Source organism: Cucurbita pepo, chromosome LG10, assembly GCF_002806865.2.
Source record: "Cucurbita pepo subsp. pepo cultivar mu-cu-16 chromosome LG10, ASM280686v2, whole genome shotgun sequence".
NCBI lineage: Eukaryota > Viridiplantae > Streptophyta > Magnoliopsida > Cucurbitales > Cucurbitaceae > Cucurbita > Cucurbita pepo.
The window spans coordinates 843650-866619 of record NC_036647.1 but is presented as its reverse complement, the minus strand read 5'-3'; the positions used below and the strand labels follow the sequence as shown (position 1 = coordinate 866619).

Below are 22970 nucleotides of genomic sequence, written 5' to 3'. Positions count from 1 at the left end.
TCACCTGGCCTATTCCTCCCTCCCGAGTAGTACAACTCCTGCAGGCGTTCTCAGCAGTGGTTCTTCCATCACCTATCAGTCGCCTCCCTTCATTTGTTAAGCATCCCAACATTAATTTGACTGATCGATTGGTTTATTTCTTCTCAAACTTGTTTCTGACCTAAATTTCACTCCTGAATTGCAATGTTATAACTTGCACAATCTTGGCCGGCTGATGCCATTTTTGTTATTGAATTACATAAATTTCGAACCCGTTCAACGAACATGGGTAGGTGATTCTGGTGCCTTGCCCCTTCGGACATGGAAGCCCTTCTTCCACCCCCCACCACATTATAATTATGCCGCTTATAAATCTAAGGAGGATAGAATAATGTTTATATTTATGGGGTTGATCATGAAAACATTAGGGTCCCAGACAACTCTCTTCTGTGACTTGAAGCAAAGGTTGATTGACATACGCATTCCATAAGCAAACTGTGACCCCATATCATCAAAATGGGGGGGGGGGGCCCTTCAACTCTACTCCCACTACTTTTTCATCATTCTTAATCTAATTGCCTACCCTATTCCCCAATCGCCCCGCTAACCCATCTTACAATCCATTCTGTTTTGCTTCTACTAGATTGATTGTATGGTTTAAGACAGAATCTTTCTTTAGCTTCATCAACTCATTATCCCATTCACCAATTAAGCATATATTCAAGACAAATTAAACAACACTGGGCCACACATTTTCGTTTTTTTTATTACAAAATGGATATGCTTCTAATGTAAGCAAAGTACAAAACTGAAGATAACATTTCTCTCATTATGAATTACATTTTTTTTAGAGAGATTTCTCCATAAAGCTGAGAAAATAAATAAATCATTGAACAAAAATCCCATTGACAAGTGTAATATGTGTGTAATTAAACAATGATGCTTCTAACTCTAATCCAACTTCAAGAGAACCGAGAAAACAATGAGGGATAATGAGAAATAATCTCAACGACAACACTTGGACAAGAGAATCCAGAAAACAATGAGAAATACCAAGGAAGAAAGCCCAATTGCCACTCCAAGAACTACCTTGTTGGGCCCGTGATGATGATTAGCCTCCTTGTGACTAACATCATTCCCATCATAATCACTCCCACTATCATCCGCCATTGAATCGTCGCCGTCGTCTTTAGCCGGCGGTGGGGATATCGGCAAACCATGTTTGTCACAAGGAGCAATGCCGAGCTTCAACTTTGACGATAATATCGAATGGTTATAACATAGATTGTTATTCCCCTGAATCTTGAACACCTCTAACCCCTTGATGAATGACTCGTTGAAAGGAATTACCCCATGAAACTCATTGTTCTCCAGATTCAAGTACTTCAAGCTTCTCATTTCAGAAATGAACCTGGGAATGGTCCCATTCAACTGGTTTGAACCCAAATCAATATGAACTAGCCCTGGGATGGCTGAAAAAGACTCCGGGATCGATCCCGACAGTGAGTTGGATGCTAACGACAAGTTTTGCAGCGAAATCAAGTCCCCAATTGAAGAGGGGATCTCGCCCTTGAGCCAATTTAACGATAAATCCAAGGTCTCGAGATTTTCAAGCAATGTAATGGAGGTGGGTATTTTCCCCCTGAGCTTGTTGCCGGAAAAGTCGACATGGGTGAGGTTCCGATTGAGGTGTTTAGGAACAAAACCCGTGAGATTGGCGTGAGAAACGGTAAGAGACCTGAGAGATTTCATATTGCCAACAATGACATAAGGGCCAGAGGCAGTAATAGAGACATGGGAAACAGTGAGATCAGTGAGGTTCCGGAGGCGGCTAAGCCAAACGCCAGTAAGCTTACGGAGACTGCGAATGCAAGTGAAGGAGCGGAGGGAAGTGGCGAGATCAGAAGGGAAGCGAATGGGGGAAATGGGGCAGTTGAGGAACTGGAAAGATTGAAGAGTGGAGAGGGATTTGAGGGCAGTGAAGGACAAAGCAACGTCGTCGGAGCAGTTGGCGAGGCGTAGGGAAAGAAGGTGGCGGAAGGGGGCAGAGGAGTCGCAGAGAGTGACATTACGAAGAGAGGACGGCGAACATGGGTCTCTAGAAGTGGGAATGTTAAGGGATTGAAGGGCTCTAAGTTGCTTCGGGTCGAGGGTCGAGGAGGACGAAGGCGGCAATGGGGAGGAGGTCGGGGCGGCGGTGGGGGAGAGGAATGAGGAAACAGAGGATGTGATGAGAAAGAGGAAGAGAAAGAGAGGACATGGAAATGACGAGGGTTGTTTGAGTATCATCATGGGAGCATTGAGTTAAGAGGGAGAGAGGGGTTTGATATTGAAGAGAAACAGAGTGAGGGGTGAGAGAAGAATAAGAGAAGAGAAACAGAGGAAGTGAAGACGATGGCCCACCAATCGAGAGCTTTTAGGGAACGTGTCATCTTTTGTCCTAAGATGCCCCCTGGGCCTTTTGAGGCCCATACAGTATACAGTAGAGAGAGAGCCATTATTGAACAGTGGAAGCAACGGTATGAGCCCACCACCTAAGATTTTGTTTCATGTCAGTTTCACTCCTCATGGAAGGCAGCTTCCAGTTCTTTAACAATGGACTTATTTCTTCTCTTCTTCTATCCAAAGCTAACATTTCCCATACCTCTGATAGATAAGCTCTCGAGATCCTTGACTCTTCTTCTTCTTCTTCTTCTTCCTCTGAAAAAACAAACCCCACATCCTTAAATCCCTTCACCGAATTGGGTGAAACAGAACCAGACGTGGAGATTGCTTCTTCTAACGCCTTAACGCCATTTTCACCATCTGGGTTCGCTTCAGAACTGGAAGAACATGGAAAAGTCGATTCCTTTTGGAAGATAGGGCGCCGGAACCAGACCCAATCGTAGAAATTCAAAACCTTCTCCGCTTCCATTAGTGAGGGACTGAAGAAGAAACTTGAAACCCTGTGTTGCCTGGACAAAGTGGGGATTGTCATTATTTATTTATTTATTTATTTATTTATTTATTTATATATGAACACCAAAATAGTCAAAACAACCACCTAAAATAGTTGAATTTTGTTGGAGAGACCACGTTTATAATTAGGATTATGGTATGCTTCAGAATTAATATTTTAGTCGCAAATTTAGGAACATGTGTGGTTAAGAAAAAAAGGCAAGTGTGAATCAGTTAGGTTTATTAAAAGGATTTTAATTGACAGCTGGTTTAGGGTTTTGAAAGTCAACTCAAAATAAGGTTGACTGAATAAACAATAATTTACTCGATTTAATAAATAAATTAGTAAATCAACAATTATCTCCATTTTATTATTTTGGAAAACTAGTTATTAAAATTGACCAAAATAATAATAATAATAATAATTTATAAAAGCATGCATTTCATTTTTATTTTGGTGGACCCACCGTGTTCTCTAAACGCAGCGCTTCTCCGCCGTTTCATACATACTTTCACACTTTTGGTTTTAATTTCCTAATTGCCTTTGCTGCTTGCTTCTGAGTTATTCCTTCTCATCTTCTCCTTAGCTTCTAAACGTATGACTCCTCTCCTCTCTATTTGTAATGTTAGGAATCACGATTCTTCACAATGGTATGATATTGGCCACTTTGAGCATAAGCTCTCATGAACAATCCTCAACAATCCTCCCCTCGAACAAAGCACACTATAAACCTCCCCTGAGGCTTGTGAAGCTCTCGAATAGCCTCCTCTTAATCGAGGCTCGACTCCTTTCTCTGGAGCCCTCGAACAAAGTACATCCTTTGTTCGACACTTTAGTCACTTTTGACTACACCTTCGAGACCCACAATTCTTTGTTAGACATTTGAGGATTTTATCGACATGACTAAGTTTAGGGCATGGCTCTGATAACATGTTAGAAATCACGACTCTCCACAATTGTATGATATTGTCGACTTTGAGCATAAGCTCTCATGACTTTACTTTGGGCTTCCTCAAAAGGCCTCGTACCAATGAAGATAGTATTTCTCACTTATAAACCGAGGATCTTCCACTAAATTAACCAACGTGGGACTCACTCCCAATAATCCTCAACATGTAATAGCCTTTGTTCCCCTCTTCAAAGCTAACGTGGGATCTCACAATCCATCTCTATGGAGGCTCGCTCGATAACAATACTATTTCTAAACGGCACAAGGCCCAATACTAATAGATACTGGCCTCTTTAGCTTTTAGCTTACTCTCAAAGTTTTAAAACGCAAAGAAGATTTTGTTTTGTCTCGAATCAAACCCACCTACTTGTGATATCACAATAGTACTATGAGCAAAAGGAGGGGGGTAAAACAATGGTCTGATGTGGGTGTTGGTGGTGGATTCCATTTTGACCAACGCACCAACATCAGATACTGAAAAAAGGAAGCATTAAATGTTATATTTAATGGGTATGATCTAAATAATCTTTGTTCCTCAACCTTCAAATATCCCCTAAAACTCTGCTCTTCTGGTGCTGATGTTGAAGTAAATGAGGCAAAGGTTGTGATCTTAAAAGGCTTAAAAAGTAAAGGAATCAGGAGCAGAGAGGCAGAAAAGAAGAGGCCTAAAGGAAAGGGGAGCAGCTGGCAGAGGCAGTGGGAGTGGCAGTGGCATATACTCTTTGTAAGAAAGAAGCATATCCAACACTTGAGAGCTTCAACTCTATGGACAGGGAATATAGATCTTTACGAAAAATCTCCATATTCGTTTGGAAATATAAACATAAATACAAATGAAAGAGTCAATTTGGGGGAAAAGGAGATGCGCCCCCTTGCCTAAGAAGAAGAAAATTGAATGCAGAGAATGATCCTGTGGATATACAGTGAGAGTGTGAGAGTGATAGCATATCCAACTCAATGTGCGAATCCCAGAGCGTTTAAATACAGCCAAGGAGGAGGAGGGTGGTTGGAAACACATAACCAACTCAAGGATGATGAATTTGGAGAAGGGGTAGCCAAGAATAACAGTGCGAGTCTCTATTGGCAGAGATGATATTAACAAAACTCTGCTTCTGCTTCTGCCAAAAGAGACTTGCCCTGCAATTCCGCTCAGCTACACACCCATAGTCGCATGTTTATACTACCTGTGTGTAAGTGTTGTTGTTAATACAGATGATCCAAGGGAGGCACTCGAATTATAGAAGACTCTGCCATATAATCCTTACCCAAAAGGAGTTGGGTGCATGCAGTTGCCGGAATGAGGTGTCACTGATTGAGGCTGCTCGAGTCTGTGACCAAAAGGAAGCTCTCAACTGATTGGAGTAGTAGTTGTTGTTGTAGGGACTGTTCAAAAATGGTTGTAAAACTGTATTGTTGGGCCAATACTAAATTTTATTTGGTTTTCACCAATTTCCATTGTAACAACCTCGGGAACATAAATTTAAAACCTAATTTTTCATTTTTGACCTATTTTGTCATTTTTACCAACTATTCCTAGTTAGGGTTCTTTATTAGTTAAGGAAAAGAATAAGAAACACTAGGGCTCAAACATTGTGGACAGAGAGAGTTAGAGAGAGAAAGTTAGTTAACATTTGACAGAGTTTCTTCTTTAGACAGAGTTTCTTCTTAAGAATTGCTCAGTCGACTCGGAAGAACCATTACGGGCTTTTGAATCACTCAATTCTGTCAAGAATCAAAGAAGAACGGAAAATATGGTTGGTGGGTTTTCTTCAAATTCAAGAGTTGTTCTTAGAATTATGTTGGATGGATTTTACACAAGTTTTGTGAAAGAAGTTTGAGTTGATTCGAACTAGAAAGTTGAATTCTGATGAACATCAAAGCTGAAGATCTTTGTAAGTCTTAATTTTTGGCGATCTTTGGACTCGATTATTTGTGGGTGTGATTGACTAAAAATTATGAGAATTATATCTTAGTAAAGATGGATTAAAATTCTACAACTGTTGTGAACAACCTACGTTAATTCAAGTTGTATATAGAAAGTTAGGAAAATTCAAAGAAAATAGAAAATAATCGAAAACTGGTTTGAAAATCTTGAAATTTTGACAAAAGAGTCGATTGCACCGATGATAACATTTGAAATAGAGGTTTTAGACATTTTGAAGTTTCTAACAAGCAGAAAGCTAGCTCGGGAAGACACACACATCATCGATGTAAGTAAACCACACGGATTTTAGACAAGTAATACTTGTAAGAATCGCTAGAACGTGCTAGCATACAAGCATTCTTTACCTTAGGTGGTTAGGTAATGCATGTTAAGGACCTCGAAAGGGTAATTAGTGGATAAATATGAAATGCATGTATGTTATAGTAAAATTATCGTTATGTCCCTAGGTTGAGATTTCCAAAAACAAAGTTGTTGGGTGTACTATGGATGAAGGTGGTGAGGCACTTAAGGCACTGTATAAGATGTTAGGGTGACTTCCTCATGCAATCAAGAGGTACATAGTCTCATGAACATGTGGCAACATCAGAAACTAAGAACATTATAAACTGAAAGTAGAAGATATGATGAACCCTAGTGAGTGGGAAGGATGAAGATATGATGAAGATATGATGAAGATATGATGAAGATATGATGGCAACATACACATGAAAGTGGAAGCAAAGTATAAAGAAGAAGTTCCAAATATTATCCCAAGAATGATCCAAAAGCATATATGTGAAATGGGCTACACTATACACACTGGTACGGCCTCAGGCATATTCAAGGCCTTATGTGCGAATCATGGAGCCTTTAAATCTCACCTCCATCCACACCCAACTCTCTCAACACACCAAGCATTACTCTTTCAGGGGTAGAGATGAATGAGAGGGCGGACCTCCTTTGGCAGACACATCATTCAATAAGTTGGGTTCATCTGCCAAAAGAGACTTGCCCTGCCATTCAACTGTTCTACCACACACATATATATATATATATTCTTCCTTCCTCCTAATCATACCATGAATGTTTGTGATTCAAGGTTTTGAGTTCCAGTTGGAAGTGTTAATTAAGGGGTTGATCATGAGTTTATAACTAAGGAATACGTCTTCATTGGTACGAGGCTTTTGGGGGAACCAAAATCAAACCCACGAGAGCTTACGCTCAAAGTGGACAATATCATACCATTGTGGAGGTCCGTAATCCATAACATGGTATTAGAGAGTCATGCTCTTAACTTAGTCATGTTAAAAGAATCCTTAAATGTCGAATAAAGAAGTTATGAGTCTCGAAGGAGTGCTCAAAAGTGACTCAAGTTTCGAACAAAGGGTATACTTTGTTCAAAGACTCTAGAGAGAAGTCAAGCCTTAATTAAGGGGAGGTTGTTCGAGAGTTTCATAGGCCTCAGGGGAGGCTCTATGATGGTCTTTGTTCGAGAGAAGGATTGTTGGGAGAGTAGTCCCACCTTAACTAATTAAGAGGTTGATCATAGGTTTATTTATAAGTACAGAACACATTTTCATATCATTGTGAAGATCCGTGATTCGTAACAGCATACGACAAGAAAAGAAGAATGGTGAAGCGGTTTCATAAGGGGTTGAGAGAGTATGATGAAGAAAGAAAAGGGGTGTTTGAAAATAATTGAAGCGTAGAAAAACAAGAAGTAGTACGTAACCCAACAAAAAGCTGCGTGCTTACAAATTGCAAACTAAAATCCAGAGTTTCTTTTTGCCTTTTTGCCTTTATGTGCTCACTGTTTTGTTAATAAGCAATAATGTGAGGTTCACATGTGTGTGTTTGCTTTAAACAAAATCATCTCATTCCACCCCCACAAGCCCAAACCTTTTTTTCCAGTTTGCTACTCATCCTGTTAAAGAATGTATTAACTACTCCCCATTCAGGACCATTTTCATTCCCATTGGACAGACAAATTTGGCACCCTACCTGTGTAGCGCAGTGCCTAGCCTACGAGAATGAAAATGGTTCAAAACAAACAAACAAACAAACAACGCCTAAATATCATTCTCTTCGAAAATAAAAATCAAAACTTTGATTCCAACTTCCTGTCTAACAGAATATTAAATCTTGGTAAGAAAAACAGAGGCATACAGAATTTTCGAAAAGTCCATATGGGTAAGGCCAAAGCATTTCAAATTTTTGTCCACTGACAGAAGCAAAAACAGTAATAAAGAGTAGCATAATCGAGGGATTAGTTTCTGAGAGGAGAGAATAAAGTGTGGTTTATAAGGAGGAAGAAACAGAGAGAAAAGGCAGGGGAAAATAGGAGTAGGGTGCGTATAGAGAAGGGGAAGGCTAAGAGATGGCCCAACAGTGATCAGAGCAGGTGGGATTAATTTGTTTGATATATCATTACATCCAAAGGCTGAAAGGCTCAGGATTTCTTTTTCTTTTGTTTTGTTTTGCTTTGGGTACACCCGAAGTAGATAGAACGATAAAGAATAAAACAGAGTCCAAAAATTAAGTGTCAGAACATGTGACCCATTTCTGTTGCTATTGCCTTCCATTTTTACAAAGCAACATAACATTACATTACAATATACAATCGATGGCAGCTAATTGGGGAACCCCGTGAGTGAACTGGGAACTGGGAACTGTGAACTGTGAAGCCCTCCTCCCCTTTGCTCTGTTCTGCCCTGCCCTGCCCTGCCCATGCATGTCTCCCTTATTCACTGATATTGACAAACCCCCACTATGTGCTCTGTTTTCTTGTCTTCTTCCCCACAATATGCTTCATTTACTCACTTCCCACATCCTCTCCCTAACCTTTGGACTTTCCTCTTCAACTTTTTCTACATTTTTAACTCCCCATTTCCATTTCCATTGCCATTGCCAATTTGGAAGAGCCTTTGCTTTGAGTGACAGGAGACAGAGCACGTCATTAAAGCACACACACAAGATTACAAAAAGAGAAAAAGGGATATCTAAAATGGTAATGTGGAAAATAAATGGAGGTAGCCACAGCAAGCAATGTACTTGGCAGACAACATTAGACCCGAGGACAAGCACTATACATGTCGTACTATTGATTGTAGTTGCTTTTCCCATCTCTTAAATTGAGAAGAAAAAGAAAAATAAAAGTTAAAGGTATCCTCTTTAAACATGTAGAGTACGAACTCATAACGAGGGAAGCAAAAAATAAAGGAGAAAAAGAAATCTCCAACCTTATTTTTAATCCCCACATACCTCCTTGTCCTGTATATATGTGTGTAAGCATTGAAGTATTTACGTACGAATAAGTTTGGAGAGATGGGGTTCCTCTGTTTTCGAGTTCACATGACAACAACAGGAAAGTAGCTGAGTGATTATTTCGATCTGGCCTTTCAAAACACACACCCCCCCAACTTTTTATGCTATAAAAAGCCAGACCCTTCATTTCAGGTCATATTCTTCACTAACTTGTCTTAATTGGTAAGCAAGTTCAAGCCAAACAGAGACACAGACATGGTTTCTACGTTTCAGAAAAGATTCGACTCACGCAAGAAGCTACGCCTTGTTCGATCACTACCCACATACCAATCCTCTGTAATAATTCCTAAAACATTCTGTTTTGGTTATGTTTTTTGTCTCTGTTTTGTCACTTCAGTTTGTTTGGGCCATTAGTTATCAAGTCCTCTGTTTATGCAGGGAAAACAGAGCAGTGAGTTCTGGAATGCTGTTCTCTTCCTTCATAAGCTCAAGCTCAAGCTGGAAGCAATTGAGAGAGAGTATTCAAATCTATTGTCCATGAAAAGAGAATACTTAAACTCTGTAAAGCAAATTCATGCCCCTAAGGTCCTTCCTTTCCCTCCCTCTTTTAAACAATTCAAATTCTTCCTAATAGTTAATATATATATTACAGCAAATTAAATGGTTTATGAATGCTTGAAAGCAGGAAGTGAAGGTTGAGAAGGTCGGAGAAGAGTTCAGAGTGAAAGTGAGATGCGAAAAGGGAGGGGACAGATTGGTTACAGTATTGGAAGCATTTGACAAAATGGGTCTTAATGTTCTGCAAGCTAAAGTTTCGTGTAGTGAATGTTTTTCCATGGAAGCCATTGCTGTCGCTGAAGATGAACAATCACTTAACATAAGTGATATAACTGAAGCTATTAATGCAGCCATTGAAGGAAAATCATTGGCTGCAAATCAGCAGCAGAAAGAAACTCCTGAGAAAGATGATGAAATTTAGTCACTTCCTAAGCTATCAGTTGAATGAGAGTGTTTCTTTCCATCGCAATCTCTTGTATTCTTCTTTCTTTCCTGCAAATTCAAAAAACAGAGTGGTTTTGGAAAAAAAAAAACAGAGTGGTTTGGGAAAAAACAGAGTGGTTTTGGAAGGAAGAGGCTGAAACTGAAACAGCCAGTAAATATGGAGCATATTAAATTAGATTCTAAATTATTGCACTAATAATATTTTAAAATTAACATTAAAAGTATTATTATTATTATTATTATTATTATTATTATTTAACGAAATGTTAAAATTCGATGTCTCTGCTAATCAAACTTAATATATTCATCATTATTATTATTTTTAAAGTAATATAATCATGACATGTTTTGTACGGAAATAAATTTAATAAAGTAAAATTGATTTCCTTAAAATCAGTTAAAAATGGGCCGAGGTTTAAGGAAAAGAGGATCCAAAAGAATCCGGGTCAAAAGATATTTGAGAGTGAGGCCCAATATGAGACCCACCAAAGATTCGACCCGTGACACCCGATACTGATAAGCTTTTGAACTTTATTATTAAAAATATATAAAGTTTGATTTGGGTAGGGTGGCATAAACAATGATTTGGTTGGCCTCTAATGCTTTGTTCGCTCCACCTTCTGAATAAAATTGCGCCAAATGGACCACACAGTTTCACCATAATTTACTGCTCTAATCTAGCATCTATTTCAGCTTCATAGCTTCAGTTTTCTATCTTATGTATATGGGTCGGTGTGCCAGCTAGGACGTTGGTACCCAAGGGAAGTGGATTGTGAGATCTCACATCGATTGCGAAGAGGAACGAAATATAAGGGTGTAAAAATCTCTCCCTAACAGACGCAGCGATACATAACAGGTCATTGCGAAGAGGAACGAAATATAAGAGTGTAAAAATCTCTCCCTAACAGATGCAGCGATACATAACAGGTCATAGCAAAGAATATCTACTAGTGATGATCTTGAGCTATTACCAATGGTATCAAAGCCAGACACTCAAGGTGTGCCAGCGAGAACGCTAACCCCTAAGAAAATGGGATTGTGAAATCCCACATCGGTTGTAAAAGGGGACCAATCCCACATTGGTTGTAAAAGGGGACGAAACATTCCTTATAAAGGATGTGAAAACCTCTCTCTAACAGATAGGGCGATACGTAACAGACTATAGCAGCAATATCTACTAGCCGTGAACTTGAGCTATTACAAATTATGAGATCTCCACTGACCCCCAAGAAAATGGGATTGTGAAATAGCACCATATCTGCTAACAGTGGACTTGGGCTATTACAATTTGTGAGATCCTACGTCGGTTATAAAGGAGAACAAAATTGGGCTATTACAATTTGTGAGATCCTACGTCGGTTATAAAGGAGAACAAAATATTCCTTATAAGAGTGAAAAGTTTATAAGAGTGAAAATTTGTCCCTAACAGACAAATGAGATTGTCTCCCTAATAGATAGTGCAGGAACGAAACATTGCTTATAAAGGTGTGAAAACCTCTCCCTAATAGATAGTGCGATACGTAACAGACCATAGTAGCACGAAACATTGCTTATAAAGGTGTGAAAACCTCTCCCTAATAGATAGTGCGATACGTAACAGACCATAGTAGCAATATCGGCTATCAGTGGACTTGGGTTATTATAAATTGTGAGATCCCACGTCTCTTATAAAGGATAACAAAACATTCCTTAAACATTCCTTATAAGAGTAAAAATTTGTCCCTAACAGACCAATTATATATAACGGACCAAAGAAGAAGAATATCTAATAGGAGGGTGTCAGCGAGCGAGGATGTTGACTCCCAATAGGGGTTGACTGTTATAGTTCATACAAACAGATTAAACAAATCTTGGTCTTGAAACTAAGGTCCATAACACTTCACAATTCACTACGTGGAAACAAACTCCCTCAAAGTCAAATGAGTATAAACTGTAATTCCCAACTGGCAAATATACCAGCTTAAGCATCGCTACTTTTGGCATCAGAAGTTAAGGTATCGGTGGTTAAGACACTAAGATACATCAAACCAATCCCCATGAATCCCCTACTACTCTATGCATCCCTGGAAAAAAATTTCACATCACGGTGTACTTACTATATGTAACACAAAAGTTAAAATAGATGTCGAGCGACGAGACAACCAGCTGACTGCTGCAGCAACTTCAGATTGGTAGTTTAGCTGGAACAGCAACCGCCTTTCTTGACCTCGGAGACGTCCTTACTGATATCGATCTTCTCCCCTTTCGCTAGAACGGCTGATGCAGCAGCGTCGTCGCTAGCATCCATAGCCTTCTTGCTCACTATGTGGTAAATTTGTGTAAGCACTTCAGCAAAGGCGTTGTCCACGTTCATGGCTTCAAGAGCAGAGGTTTCCATGAAGTAGAGGGACTCTGTCTCAGCAAATGATTTTGCATCCTCAGTTGAGACTGCCACAAGGTGGCGAAGATCTGATTTGTTGCCAACTAGCATTATTACAATGTTGGGATCTGTATGATCTCTCAACTCCTTTAACCATTTCTCAACATTTTCATATGTGGAATGTCGTGTAACGTCGTACACAATCAGGGCACCAACAGCTCCTCGATAGTAAGCACTCGTAATCGCTCTATACCTGTGAACTTGAGGAGTTAAGGTGACAGAGACGAGAGATGTGGCAAAGTAAAGCAAGTGCAGATTTTGAGATGAAACTAAGTCTAAAGTCTGTCATACAGGTACGTTCACTCTAAACTATCTTTCATGACCATCCCTCACTCGTTGAAAAGAGAATTGGGCCACTTTTTCCAGATAAACAAGACACTAAGCATAAATCTTAGCTGCAGAACATCCAGGATATTAGCATTAATGGGCTCTGTCATCCTCAAAAACCCGTACAAGAGGTGAAACTGTAACCACCTAAGCCCACCACCGCTAGTAAATATTGTCCTTTTTGCGCTTTTCCTTCTGGACTTTCCCTCAAAGTTAGATTTCTATACCCTTACAAGGAATGCTTCGTTCCCCTCTCCAACCTGTGTGGGCTCTCATAGAAATAGTCTCATACAACACCCCATGTCAACCATCTCTACATCAACATGGAATATGCATCAAACCGTGAAACAGATCTTCACACAAACATGACCTCTCAAAACCAGTTAAACAGATTTACTGTACTAGTAATTGATATTCATTTGATCTCTTAATGTAACAGCCCAAGCTCACTGCTAGCGGATTTTATCTTCTTCGAGCTTTCCTTTCAGTCTTCCCCTCAAGGTTTTTAAAACGCATCTACTAGGAAGAGGTTTCCACACCCTTATAAACCTCCCCAACCGATGTGGGATCTCACACTCAACCCCAAATACTAATGGAAGAGATAAACTTTTCTCGACACTTATAAACCAACCCTCAACCACTTACATAATAGAGGTGGAAGAGCCTAACACTATTGCTAAGAATGGAAAGACAACTACTTGGAAGAGAAAAGTAAAGAAACAGTAAGCTTTTCAAAAATTCACATTACAGCTAATGAATCTTCTAACATACTCAAGAACTTTTGGTGCATTTGCTTGTGCAATTCGTATCGTGCCTGAGTTACAATTTAAGAGAAGAGGGCTCCTGCTTCAAGTCATAAAGACATGTTTCTAGCATATGCATTACCAAACCAAAATTGCATTTGGAGTTATCAAAAAGCTTTCCATATTGAAAATATGATTGGAAGGCTTGATTTGCTATCTCTCTTGTTCCTTTCTCTGTGCCGTTTTATGGACAAGGAAGCATCTAGCACGATGACCAAGTATCCGGTTAGATATAAGTAACCTAAGTTTTGATAGGAATCACGGACCTCTACAATGGTATGATATTGCCCACTTCGAACATAAACTCTACTAGCTTTGCTTTTGGTTTCCGATAAACGCATGATTATCCCCTTAATTAGCCGATGTGACTCCCCATCAACAATCCTCAACAAGTTCAAACAAGCCTCTTTTTTAGATCCACCAAACCCGTCTGGTACCCCATTTCAATCAACAACTAACCTATGGAACCAAATAAACAAAGGAACAAGCATAATCCCAAATCAAACAAACATAATAAATACCACTAATCGAAGCTAAAAGAAACAATTATATTAGGGGAAGGCACATTTCAAAATCAGTAGAAGCAACACAAGAAAGAATAAACAATAAAACAAGAGCAGAGCCCATGATGTCGCACAATATTTCCACCTAAAACGACAAGGACCCAGATCATAAAATGTAAAACCAGAAACATAGAGAGCAAATAAAAGCAAGGAGGGGAAAAGATCACCGTTCTTGGCCAGCGGTATCCCAAATCTGAGCCTTAATAACCTTGCCATCAAGATTCAAACTACGAGTAGCAAACTCAACCCCAATAGTAGACTTGGATTCGAGGCTGAACTCGTTTTTGGTAAAGCGGGAAAGCAAATTGGACTTGCCAACGCCAGAATCTCCGATTAAGACGACCTTGAAGAGATAGTCGTAGTCGTCTTCAGCTCTGTACGCAGACATTTTGCTGAAGACCTCTCAGGTACAGAGCCTTGGAGATTCAGAGGGAGCGAGAGAGAGACACACACACACAGAAAGAGGGTTTTCCTCAAATCGCGCGACTTTATCTCTCTCACTGTAAAAATCCTTTTATTTTTTATCGGAGCTATGTTTTTTTAAAAAAAATAATTTAACCCTTTTTCTTTTTTTTGTTTGTTTGAAGAAAAAATGCGAAGGAGCCGCGCTCTGCAGCTGGAGATGGCAGAACCAACAAAGAAAATTGTCCCTTTTCAAAATTTGAAAGTAGGAGCGGACAGGACAAGATTAACCCCATAAAACTGTCTTAATGACACCCCTTTCCACTTTTTTTGCTTCATACAATATACGAACTTCAGAAGAGAGAGACAGAGAGATTCCACAAACTAACCAACACCCACCACTAATTAATGCCTAAAGTCAAAATCAGCAAAGAATCGGACCATTTTAGGCTGCCATTCTGATCCCTTGTACCCTTCACTTATGGCATCCTTTCATCAGAGTAAGTACTTGAGAAAGAAAAACAAGCTCCCAAAATTTCAGCGAATATATGTCTACTCATCCATTCATTACAATTTACCAATTTTCCTCCCCTGTTCTTCTTATGCTCCAAACAGGGCCTTGCCAAGTCCTGGAATCTCTGATGTCACATGAATGCATTAATGGGTCAATCATTATATGGCTATTCTTTTTCAATCTGTTGCAATTCAAACCCTCCATAAGGAATGGTCAATAAATTCTTTTCCTCTTTGATCTAAACCCCTTTTACACATTACTCTCCAATTTCATCTCTGCAAAACCAAACCCTCCATTAATGATAAGCTCACTTGATTCTGAAGTCTCCGGTGTGTCATTCCTTTGCCTTCCACGCCCACCAAACAGGGGTGTCTCTCAAAATAAAGTTGAATGAAATGAACCCAACAGCTCTATTATTATTAATAATACACCTTGGACCCAAATGAGGGGAAAAAAAGACAGCCCAAATTCACCATCATGCTAGTCACGTCTTCTCTATCATTATGTGCACAGCCACATACGTCCATTTCAATATTCCTCACCCATCTCATTTAAACCTCCGAAAAAGAGCACTGCTTTGTCTTCTTCAACCACCGATCCCTTTATTTTATAACATTATCTTAATCTCTGTTTTTCTGGGGTTCAAATTCAATTGGGTTCCCGACTCCATCAATGTCCATCCCCGAACTGCCATTTTCACCTTCTAATTTCATTGCCACTTCCCATACTCCCACAGTTCAGAAGGTATCCAAAGCCACTTCAGACAGATTGCTTCAGAAATTCTTCGATGCCACAGAATTTGGATTCGATTACGAGAGAAGCGGCCTCTGGTCTCCCCCTCTTCAACGCAGTGTTTATCTGAGCGCTTCGGGTGAAGTTTTCAATCAAGCGGATTTGCATAGGAAACTAGAGAGTGTGTTGAGTTCTCGTCGGAAAAGAGAGGAGAAAAGTCGTTCCAAATTCCGAGTAAGATGCTGCCTTTCACTTCAGATTTGAACTAACAAATCTCTTGATATTCGTCTTTGTGGTTCTGGGGTTCTCTGGAATTAGATGTATGCAGTTTATATGTTGTAGGTGTTTTGGTGCTCTGTGAGGCAAATCTGAAAGCTGCCATCTTTACAGCTATGCTTCCATTCTTCCATTACGGGATCAATAATGGAGCTTCACAGTTGAAGGGTAGAAAACAAAAACAGAGAGGGCCCAAGAAGACAAAAAAAGATCCACCCAATACAGTTCCTATTTTGTTTATTCTGTACAAGTTCAATAGTTGATATTAACAGATTGTTGCTAATCCATAGTTGAAGCCTCTAACATGAATCTCTTTGAGCTGTTAATCTGAACCCCAACTCTTTCAAGTTCCAGTTGAACACTGTGCTTTCTTTTTTGTTTTGTTTTGTTTTCTTGGCATGTGAAACTTCTGCCTCTCTGCATTCCCCCACTCCCTGACCAAACCTTGCCACTGCAGACAACCATTATTCTAACAAAAACATTAGTTGGTGAGCACATGAAAATTAATTATTGGGTATGTCAGCGCTATATTATGCTGCACTAACTCATCCCATCGCCATTACATCCAATGCTGCGTATCAATTAATTAGCTACAGATGATTAAACCTCTCTTCCAAATTAACATACTTTTAATATCACTAATCCATCTGTACTTAAATCTCTCAATCATTTTAATATCACTAATCATGTTGAATAATTGGATGATTGCAGTATATCTACCCACGTAGACTTATCGGTGAGAGCTTTTCTTACCCATCTCTACTTAGATATGTTAAATGAGGAAGAAAAATAAAATATATTGTGTGCGTCTAGTTTCATGGCTATACTTATACAAGGCCTGCCTGTTATCTATGGCTACTTGTTTGATGTTTTTGTCATGTTTGTCCAACACGTGTTGTCCATAACCACATTCCCATTCAAAACCTCTTTTACTTACTTTCATGTTAGATTGATTTTATTATCCTCTTGTTGTATCAATACGAGGTGTATAATTGATCACCAAAATCATGTCTACACATGCCATGACTAAAATGACCCAAAATGTACTATAAGATATACGATTAGTTGTCAATTTTTCATCTTTTAGCTTATAACATTTATTTCTTTCAAAATATTTTCGACCCATTTTCTCTCTCACACTTTTTAAAACATTTCTCTCAAACGTGATCTGTGACTCCATCTTAAATTTCGTACGGCCGAGGTGGTGTTGGTGTTGGTGTTGGGTAGGTGCAGAGACCGGATTAGTTTGATGTGCAGTGGGCCCAGTCGTTGGATGGATCCAATTAGTTTGGGATGCAGGCCCAGGAGAAGTGGTAGTCCATTATGTATGAAGCACACAGCAGAGGAAGTGGATTGGGTCATTGAATTTCTTGGAGATTTTTGAGTTTTCCTGTATTAAATTTTTCCCCTCAAAGAACAAATTTTGGTGACGGTGGGGGATGGGGTAACAGCTCAGCCTGTTACAAACAAATTTTCCAAAAAGAAGGCCAAAAGTCAGAAATAATGGACACTCGTGCGTCACATAGCTCAATCCTTTGATTGAGTATTAGGCCATGAAAATGGGTATATCCTGTCCAAACGGCGACCCCTTTGTTGTTGACAATGGGGGCCTCTTGCATTCTTCCCAGCAAACCCTCCGACACCCTTTTTCATTTTTTCAACCATAATCTTGGACTTCCCGCACCTCTTTCCCCTTGCTTTGCTTTCACATCACTATAAATTTCTCTTTTTGAGTGTCAAATCTAAACCAGACCTTGCTCCTTCAAATCTGCCTCATTCTCATATGAATCTAAACCAAACTTTCATCATGGTGGCATCTGCCCTGCTTATGTTTCTCTTTAGTGTAAGCTAAGAAAGATTGAGGTATGATGGGCGGGGAGATGATCAGAAAATTAAAAGAAAAAAAAAAAACAGTAGCCACGAGGGGTTGTCTGAATAGTGGGCTAAGATTCTCATCTTAATATACATTAAAATGAATGGACATGAAAAGGGTGGGTGTGTTTTGAGGTATGGGCAAACCAGGCGTTAGTTCTTGGCTTTTCTTTATACGCTTGACTTTTCCTACAAAAAACAAAACAATTCCAACGTCAATAACATCGAAAAATGTGCGATTTTTATTTTTTGTTGGTAAAAAACGTGTTTCTTCGAACCAAAGGAAACATGTTGTATGTCTATGTCCTTTCTTTATCTACCTTTTAATGGCGGCTTTCCACGAAGTTTTGTTGGTGGAAAATGTCANGTTGTATCAATACGAGGTGTATAATTGATCACCAAAATCATGTCTACACATGCCATGACTAAAATGACCCAAAATGTACTATAAGATATACGATTAGTTGTCAATTTTTCATCTTTTAGCTTATAACATTTATTTCTTTCAAAATATTTTCGACCCATTTTCTCTCTCACACTTTTTAAAACATTTCTCTCAAACGTGATCTGTGACTCCATCTTAAATTTCGTACGGCCGAGGTGGTGTTGGTGTTGGTGTTGGGTAGGTGCAGAGACCGGATTAGTTTGATGTGCAGTGGGCCCAGTCGTTGGATGGATCCAATTAGTTTGGGATGCAGGCCCAGGAGAAGTGGTAGTCCATTATGTATGAAGCACACAGCAGAGGAAGTGGATTGGGTCATTGAATTTCTTGGAGATTTTTGAGTTTTCCTGTATTAAATTTTTCCCCTCAAAGAACAAATTTTGGTGACGGTGGGGGATGGGGTAACAGCTCAGCCTGTTACAAACAAATTTTCCAAAAAGAAGGCCAAAAGTCAGAAATAATGGACACTCGTGCGTCACATAGCTCAATCCTTTGATTGAGTATTAGGCCATGAAAATGGGTATATCCTGTCCAAACGGCGACCCCTTTGTTGTTGACAATGGGGGCCTCTTGCATTCTTCCCAGCAAACCCTCCGACACCCTTTTTCATTTTTTCAACCATAATCTTGGACTTCCCGCACCTCTTTCCCCTTGCTTTGCTTTCACATCACTATAAATTTCTCTTTTTGAGTGTCAAATCTAAACCAGACCTTGCTCCTTCAAATCTGCCTCATTCTCATATGAATCTAAACCAAACTTTCATCATGGTGGCATCTGCCCTGCTTATGTTTCTCTTTAGTGTAAGCTAAGAAAGATTGAGGTATGATGGGCGGGGAGATGATCAGAAAATTAAAAGAAAAAAAAAAAACAGTAGCCACGAGGGGTTGTCTGAATAGTGGGCTAAGATTCTCATCTTAATATACATTAAAATGAATGGACATGAAAAGGGTGGGTGTGTTTTGAGGTATGGGCAAACCAGGCGTTAGTTCTTGGCTTTTCTTTATACGCTTGACTTTTCCTACAAAAAACAAAACAATTCCAACGTCAATAACATCGAAAAATGTGCGATTTTTATTTTTTGTTGGTAAAAAACGTGTTTCTTCGAACCAAAGGAAACATGTTGTATGTCTATGTCCTTTCTTTATCTACCTTTTAATGGCGGCTTTCCACGAAGTTTTGTTGGTGGAAAATGTCATCAATTTTCTTCTTTCTTTCAAGCAGCCTATATTTATGACTCTTCTTCATTCCACCTTATGTCTGCTCTTCTTTCACTACAAACTACATTAATTCAAATGGATATTTTATTTTATTACAACTGACACCCACAATTACAAAATAATCAAACCAAATCAATTTGAATTGAACCTCTTATGGGTAGAATTTTGAAGCATAAGGGCCCCAATACACGTAGAGTATAGTACTTGTAACACTCCTAGCTTACTCCTAGCCCATATTATCCCTTCTCCAACTAATGCAAAATCTCATATTATTCGAGCGTGTGGGACACAATACTACACTATGACTACCTTTTCTGCAAGTCTACTTGCGAATATGACTTATCACCTTAACATAAAGTTGATGTGGACCTTTGACCAAATTATCCCCTCAACCTAACTAAATATATATTAAAGCATAAATTAAAATATAAGTTTTCTTTCCCACAGCCANCACTCGTGCGTCACATAGCTCAATCCTTTGATTGAGTATTAGGCCATGAAAATGGGTATATCCTGTCCAAACGGCGACCCCTTTGTTGTTGACAATGGGGGCCTCTTGCATTCTTCCCAGCAAACCCTCCGACACCCTTTTTCATTTTTTCAACCATAATCTTGGACTTCCCGCACCTCTTTCCCCTTGCTTTGCTTTCACATCACTATAAATTTCTCTTTTTGAGTGTCAAATCTAAACCAGACCTTGCTCCTTCAAATCTGCCTCATTCTCATATGAATCTAAACCAAACTTTCATCATGGTGGCATCTGCCCTGCTTATGTTTCTCTTTAGTGTAAGCTAAGAAAGATTGAGGTATGATGGGCGGGGAGATGATCAGAAAATTAAAAGAAAAAAAAAAAACAGTAGCCACGAGGGGTTGTCTGAATAGTGGGCTAAGATTCTCATCTTAATATACATTAAAATGAATGGACATGAAAAGGGTGGGTGTGTTTTGAGGTATGGGCAAACCAGGCGTTAGTTCTTGGCTTTTCTTTATACGCTTGACTTTTCCTACAAAAAACAAAACAATTCCAACGTCAATAACATCGAAAAATGTGCGATTTTTATTTTTTGTTGGTAAAAAACGTGTTTCTTCGAACCAAAGGAAACATGTTGTATGTCTATGTCCTTTCTTTATCTACCTTTTAATGGCGGCTTTCCACGAAGTTTTGTTGGTGGAAAATGTCATCAATTTTCTTCTTTCTTTCAAGCAGCCTATATTTATGACTCTTCTTCATTCCACCTTATGTCTGCTCTTCTTTCACTACAAACTACATTAATTCAAATGGATATTTTATTTTATTACAACTGACACCCACAATTACAAAATAATCAAACCAAATCAATTTGAATTGAACCTCTTATGGGTAGAATTTTGAAGCATAAGGGCCCCAATACACGTAGAGTATAGTACTTGTAACACTCCTAGCTTACTCCTAGCCCATATTATCCCTTCTCCAACTAATGCAAAATCTCATATTATTCGAGCGTGTGGGACACAATACTACACTATGACTACCTTTTCTGCAAGTCTACTTGCGAATATGACTTATCACCTTAACATAAAGTTGATGTGGACCTTTGACCAAATTATCCCCTCAACCTAACTAAATATATATTAAAGCATAAATTAAAATATAAGTTTTCTTTCCCACAGCCATCATGAATTACCTTATGTCAACCAAAATTAAAAACATGGATTTGAATGCCAGTGTGGGACCAAGGGCAGGGATGTTGTGTGTTATGAACTTGCAACTTCACCGTTCTGTTTGAGTGATATGCAGTAAATGGCGGCAGCGCAGCTCCTATGGGTTGGGCTGGATATTCAATTTGGGTCTGCTCTGCCGTGGAGACAGGGGACTATCTCCACTACTTGTAACCTGCATTTCGTCTACTGTCGTCGGCGGCCACCTTACGACGCACCGAATTCCACCCCCCATTTTTTTTTTCTCTCTCTCTCTGTCCATTTTCAAATAGTCAAACCCATTTGATATTGACCCTTTGCTTGAATCGCACGACGCCTAAGTGAGCTTCCTTCCCTCCAACTGTATAAATAATGCTCCACCAAAACAAAACCCCATCTCATCACTGAATCAAAAATCTCTCCTTTTTCCCTCCATGGCTTGTTCCACACTCATCACTTGGCCACTCATTTTGACCCTTCTATTCGCATCCTCTGCTCCCACTTCACACGCCGCCAGACTCCTCCGAACGGATAGCCTCTTTCTGGCTGCCCTTCCCAAGGGCACCGTCCCCTCTTCCACTCCTAGCAAGAAAGGCCATGCCATGGTCCTCGACCAGAAGCTCACGGCCCGACACCTTGTACAGTCCGTTCCAAGCCCCGGCGTTGGCCATTAGCAGGATCTCACACATAATACATATTTATTATATTATCTGGGGTTTGGATTTTATTCTTTGATAGATAGAGTACTTGTACAAACATGGATTGATAATTATCTTCCATTATGTGGCTTAGCTTCATTCTCCTCTCCATCTTTTTTCTTCTTCTTCTTCTTCTAGACAATCAAATTGCATTGCATCGTATTCATAATCCGGTGAAATGAAATGAATCTCGAAAGAAAAGACATTATAAATCTATGATCATTCTCAAAATTAGCTGACACCGTCTCTTCTGGAACCTTTTCAATCGCTGTCCACGTAAAAAATTGTACCCCATGTGAGTTTAATCCAATGACCATCAACAATTTTGGGTTGGATGTCAAAATTTTCGAGGAATTTGTGACCATAGTACATGTCATGAGGAAGATGCCTAGAACGACGACGTTTTAAAGGCCCACTTTGATGGACAAAACGTGAGTGACAGGGCCCAAAACAAATGGACTTTCGCCTCCCATTCGATTTCAATATTGTTGTGGGCCGGCCCACGTAGCAATTTGAGCCGCAAGTGGTGAAGTTTATATTTAATTATATTAAAGTCCGATTTTATAATGCTTTATTGATTGTAACGCAAATATTTATCCTATACAATTCAATATGTCCATGATATTTGTAAAACAATTTTTAAATGGNAAAATGGACTTTCGCCTCCCATTGGATTTCGATATTGTTGTGGGCCGGCCCACGTAGCAATTTGAACCGCAAGTGGTGAAGTTTATATTTAATTATATTAAAGTCCGATTTTATAATGCTTTATTGATTGTAACGCAAATATTTATCCTATACAATTCAATATGTCCATGATATTTGTAAAACAATTTTTAAATGGTATGGGTCTACGCATTAAATATTAAAAAAAAAAAAGATATTTATTACAAATTTATAAACTTTTAAGGTAGATTAATGTTTTAAAATACATATATTTCTTGTGTAAAAAAAAAAAAAAAAAAAAAAAAA

General features: G+C 39.1%; 3 protein-coding genes and 1 long non-coding RNA gene across 4 annotated transcripts; 2 read left to right on the top strand and 2 right to left on the bottom strand.

Annotated features, from left to right (window-relative positions):
- Nucleotides 1-782: 782 nt before the first annotated feature.
- On the bottom strand, nt 783-2334 carry LOC111804072 (receptor-like protein 51). The gene has a single exon (XM_023688753.1). It carries the CDS (start codon nt 2269-2271, stop codon nt 985-987), a length of 1287 nt encoding a protein of 428 aa, XP_023544521.1. The 5' UTR covers nt 2272-2334; the 3' UTR covers nt 783-984.
- A 6705-nt stretch (nt 2335-9039) lies between these two features.
- Nucleotides 9040-10081, top strand: LOC111804071. The gene is made up of 3 exons (XM_023688752.1): nt 9040-9390; nt 9493-9639; nt 9740-10081. The coding sequence occupies exons 1-3, from the start codon at nt 9310-9312 to the stop codon at nt 10031-10033; spliced, it is 522 nt and encodes a 173-aa protein (XP_023544520.1). The 5' UTR covers nt 9040-9309; the 3' UTR covers nt 10034-10081.
- Nucleotides 10082-11855: 1774 nt separating this feature from the next.
- LOC111804068 (ras-related protein RABA1c-like) lies at nt 11856-14667 on the bottom strand. Its single transcript, XM_023688751.1, has 2 exons — nt 14336-14667; nt 11856-12668 (listed from the first exon to the last, which is right to left on the bottom strand). Exons 1-2 carry the CDS (start codon nt 14554-14556, stop codon nt 12233-12235), a joined length of 657 nt encoding a protein of 218 aa, XP_023544519.1. The 5' UTR covers nt 14557-14667; the 3' UTR covers nt 11856-12232.
- A 245-nt stretch (nt 14668-14912) lies between these two features.
- Nucleotides 14913-16446, top strand: LOC111804069. The gene is made up of 2 exons (XR_002816459.1): nt 14913-16050; nt 16159-16446. It is a non-coding gene; the product is annotated as an uncharacterized LOC111804069 (long non-coding RNA).
- The last annotated feature ends 6524 nt before the right edge of the window (nt 16447-22970 follow it).

What these genes read in the sequence shown, in the direction of transcription:
- LOC111804071 (XM_023688752.1), top strand. Translation starts at nt 9,310, where the DNA reads ATGGTTTCTACGTTTCAGAAAAGATTCGACTCACGCAAGAAGCTACGC. An exon ending in TACCCACATACCAATCCTCT is followed by an intron (nt 9,391 to 9,492) that starts GTAATAATTCCT and finishes CTGTTTATGCAG; the next exon opens with GGAAAACAGAGCAGTGAGTT. An exon ending in AGCAAATTCATGCCCCTAAG is followed by an intron (nt 9,640 to 9,739) that starts GTCCTTCCTTTC and finishes GCTTGAAAGCAG; the next exon opens with GAAGTGAAGGTTGAGAAGGT.
- LOC111804068 (XM_023688751.1), bottom strand. Translation starts at nt 14,556, where the DNA reads ATGTCTGCGTACAGAGCTGAAGACGACTACGACTATCTCTTCAAGGTC. An exon ending in GATACCGCTGGCCAAGAACG is followed by an intron (nt 12,669 to 14,335) that starts GTGATCTTTTCC and finishes TCAAGTTCACAG; the next exon opens with GTATAGAGCGATTACGAGTG.
- LOC111804072 (XM_023688753.1), bottom strand. Translation starts at nt 2,271, where the DNA reads ATGATGATACTCAAACAACCCTCGTCATTTCCATGTCCTCTCTTTCTC.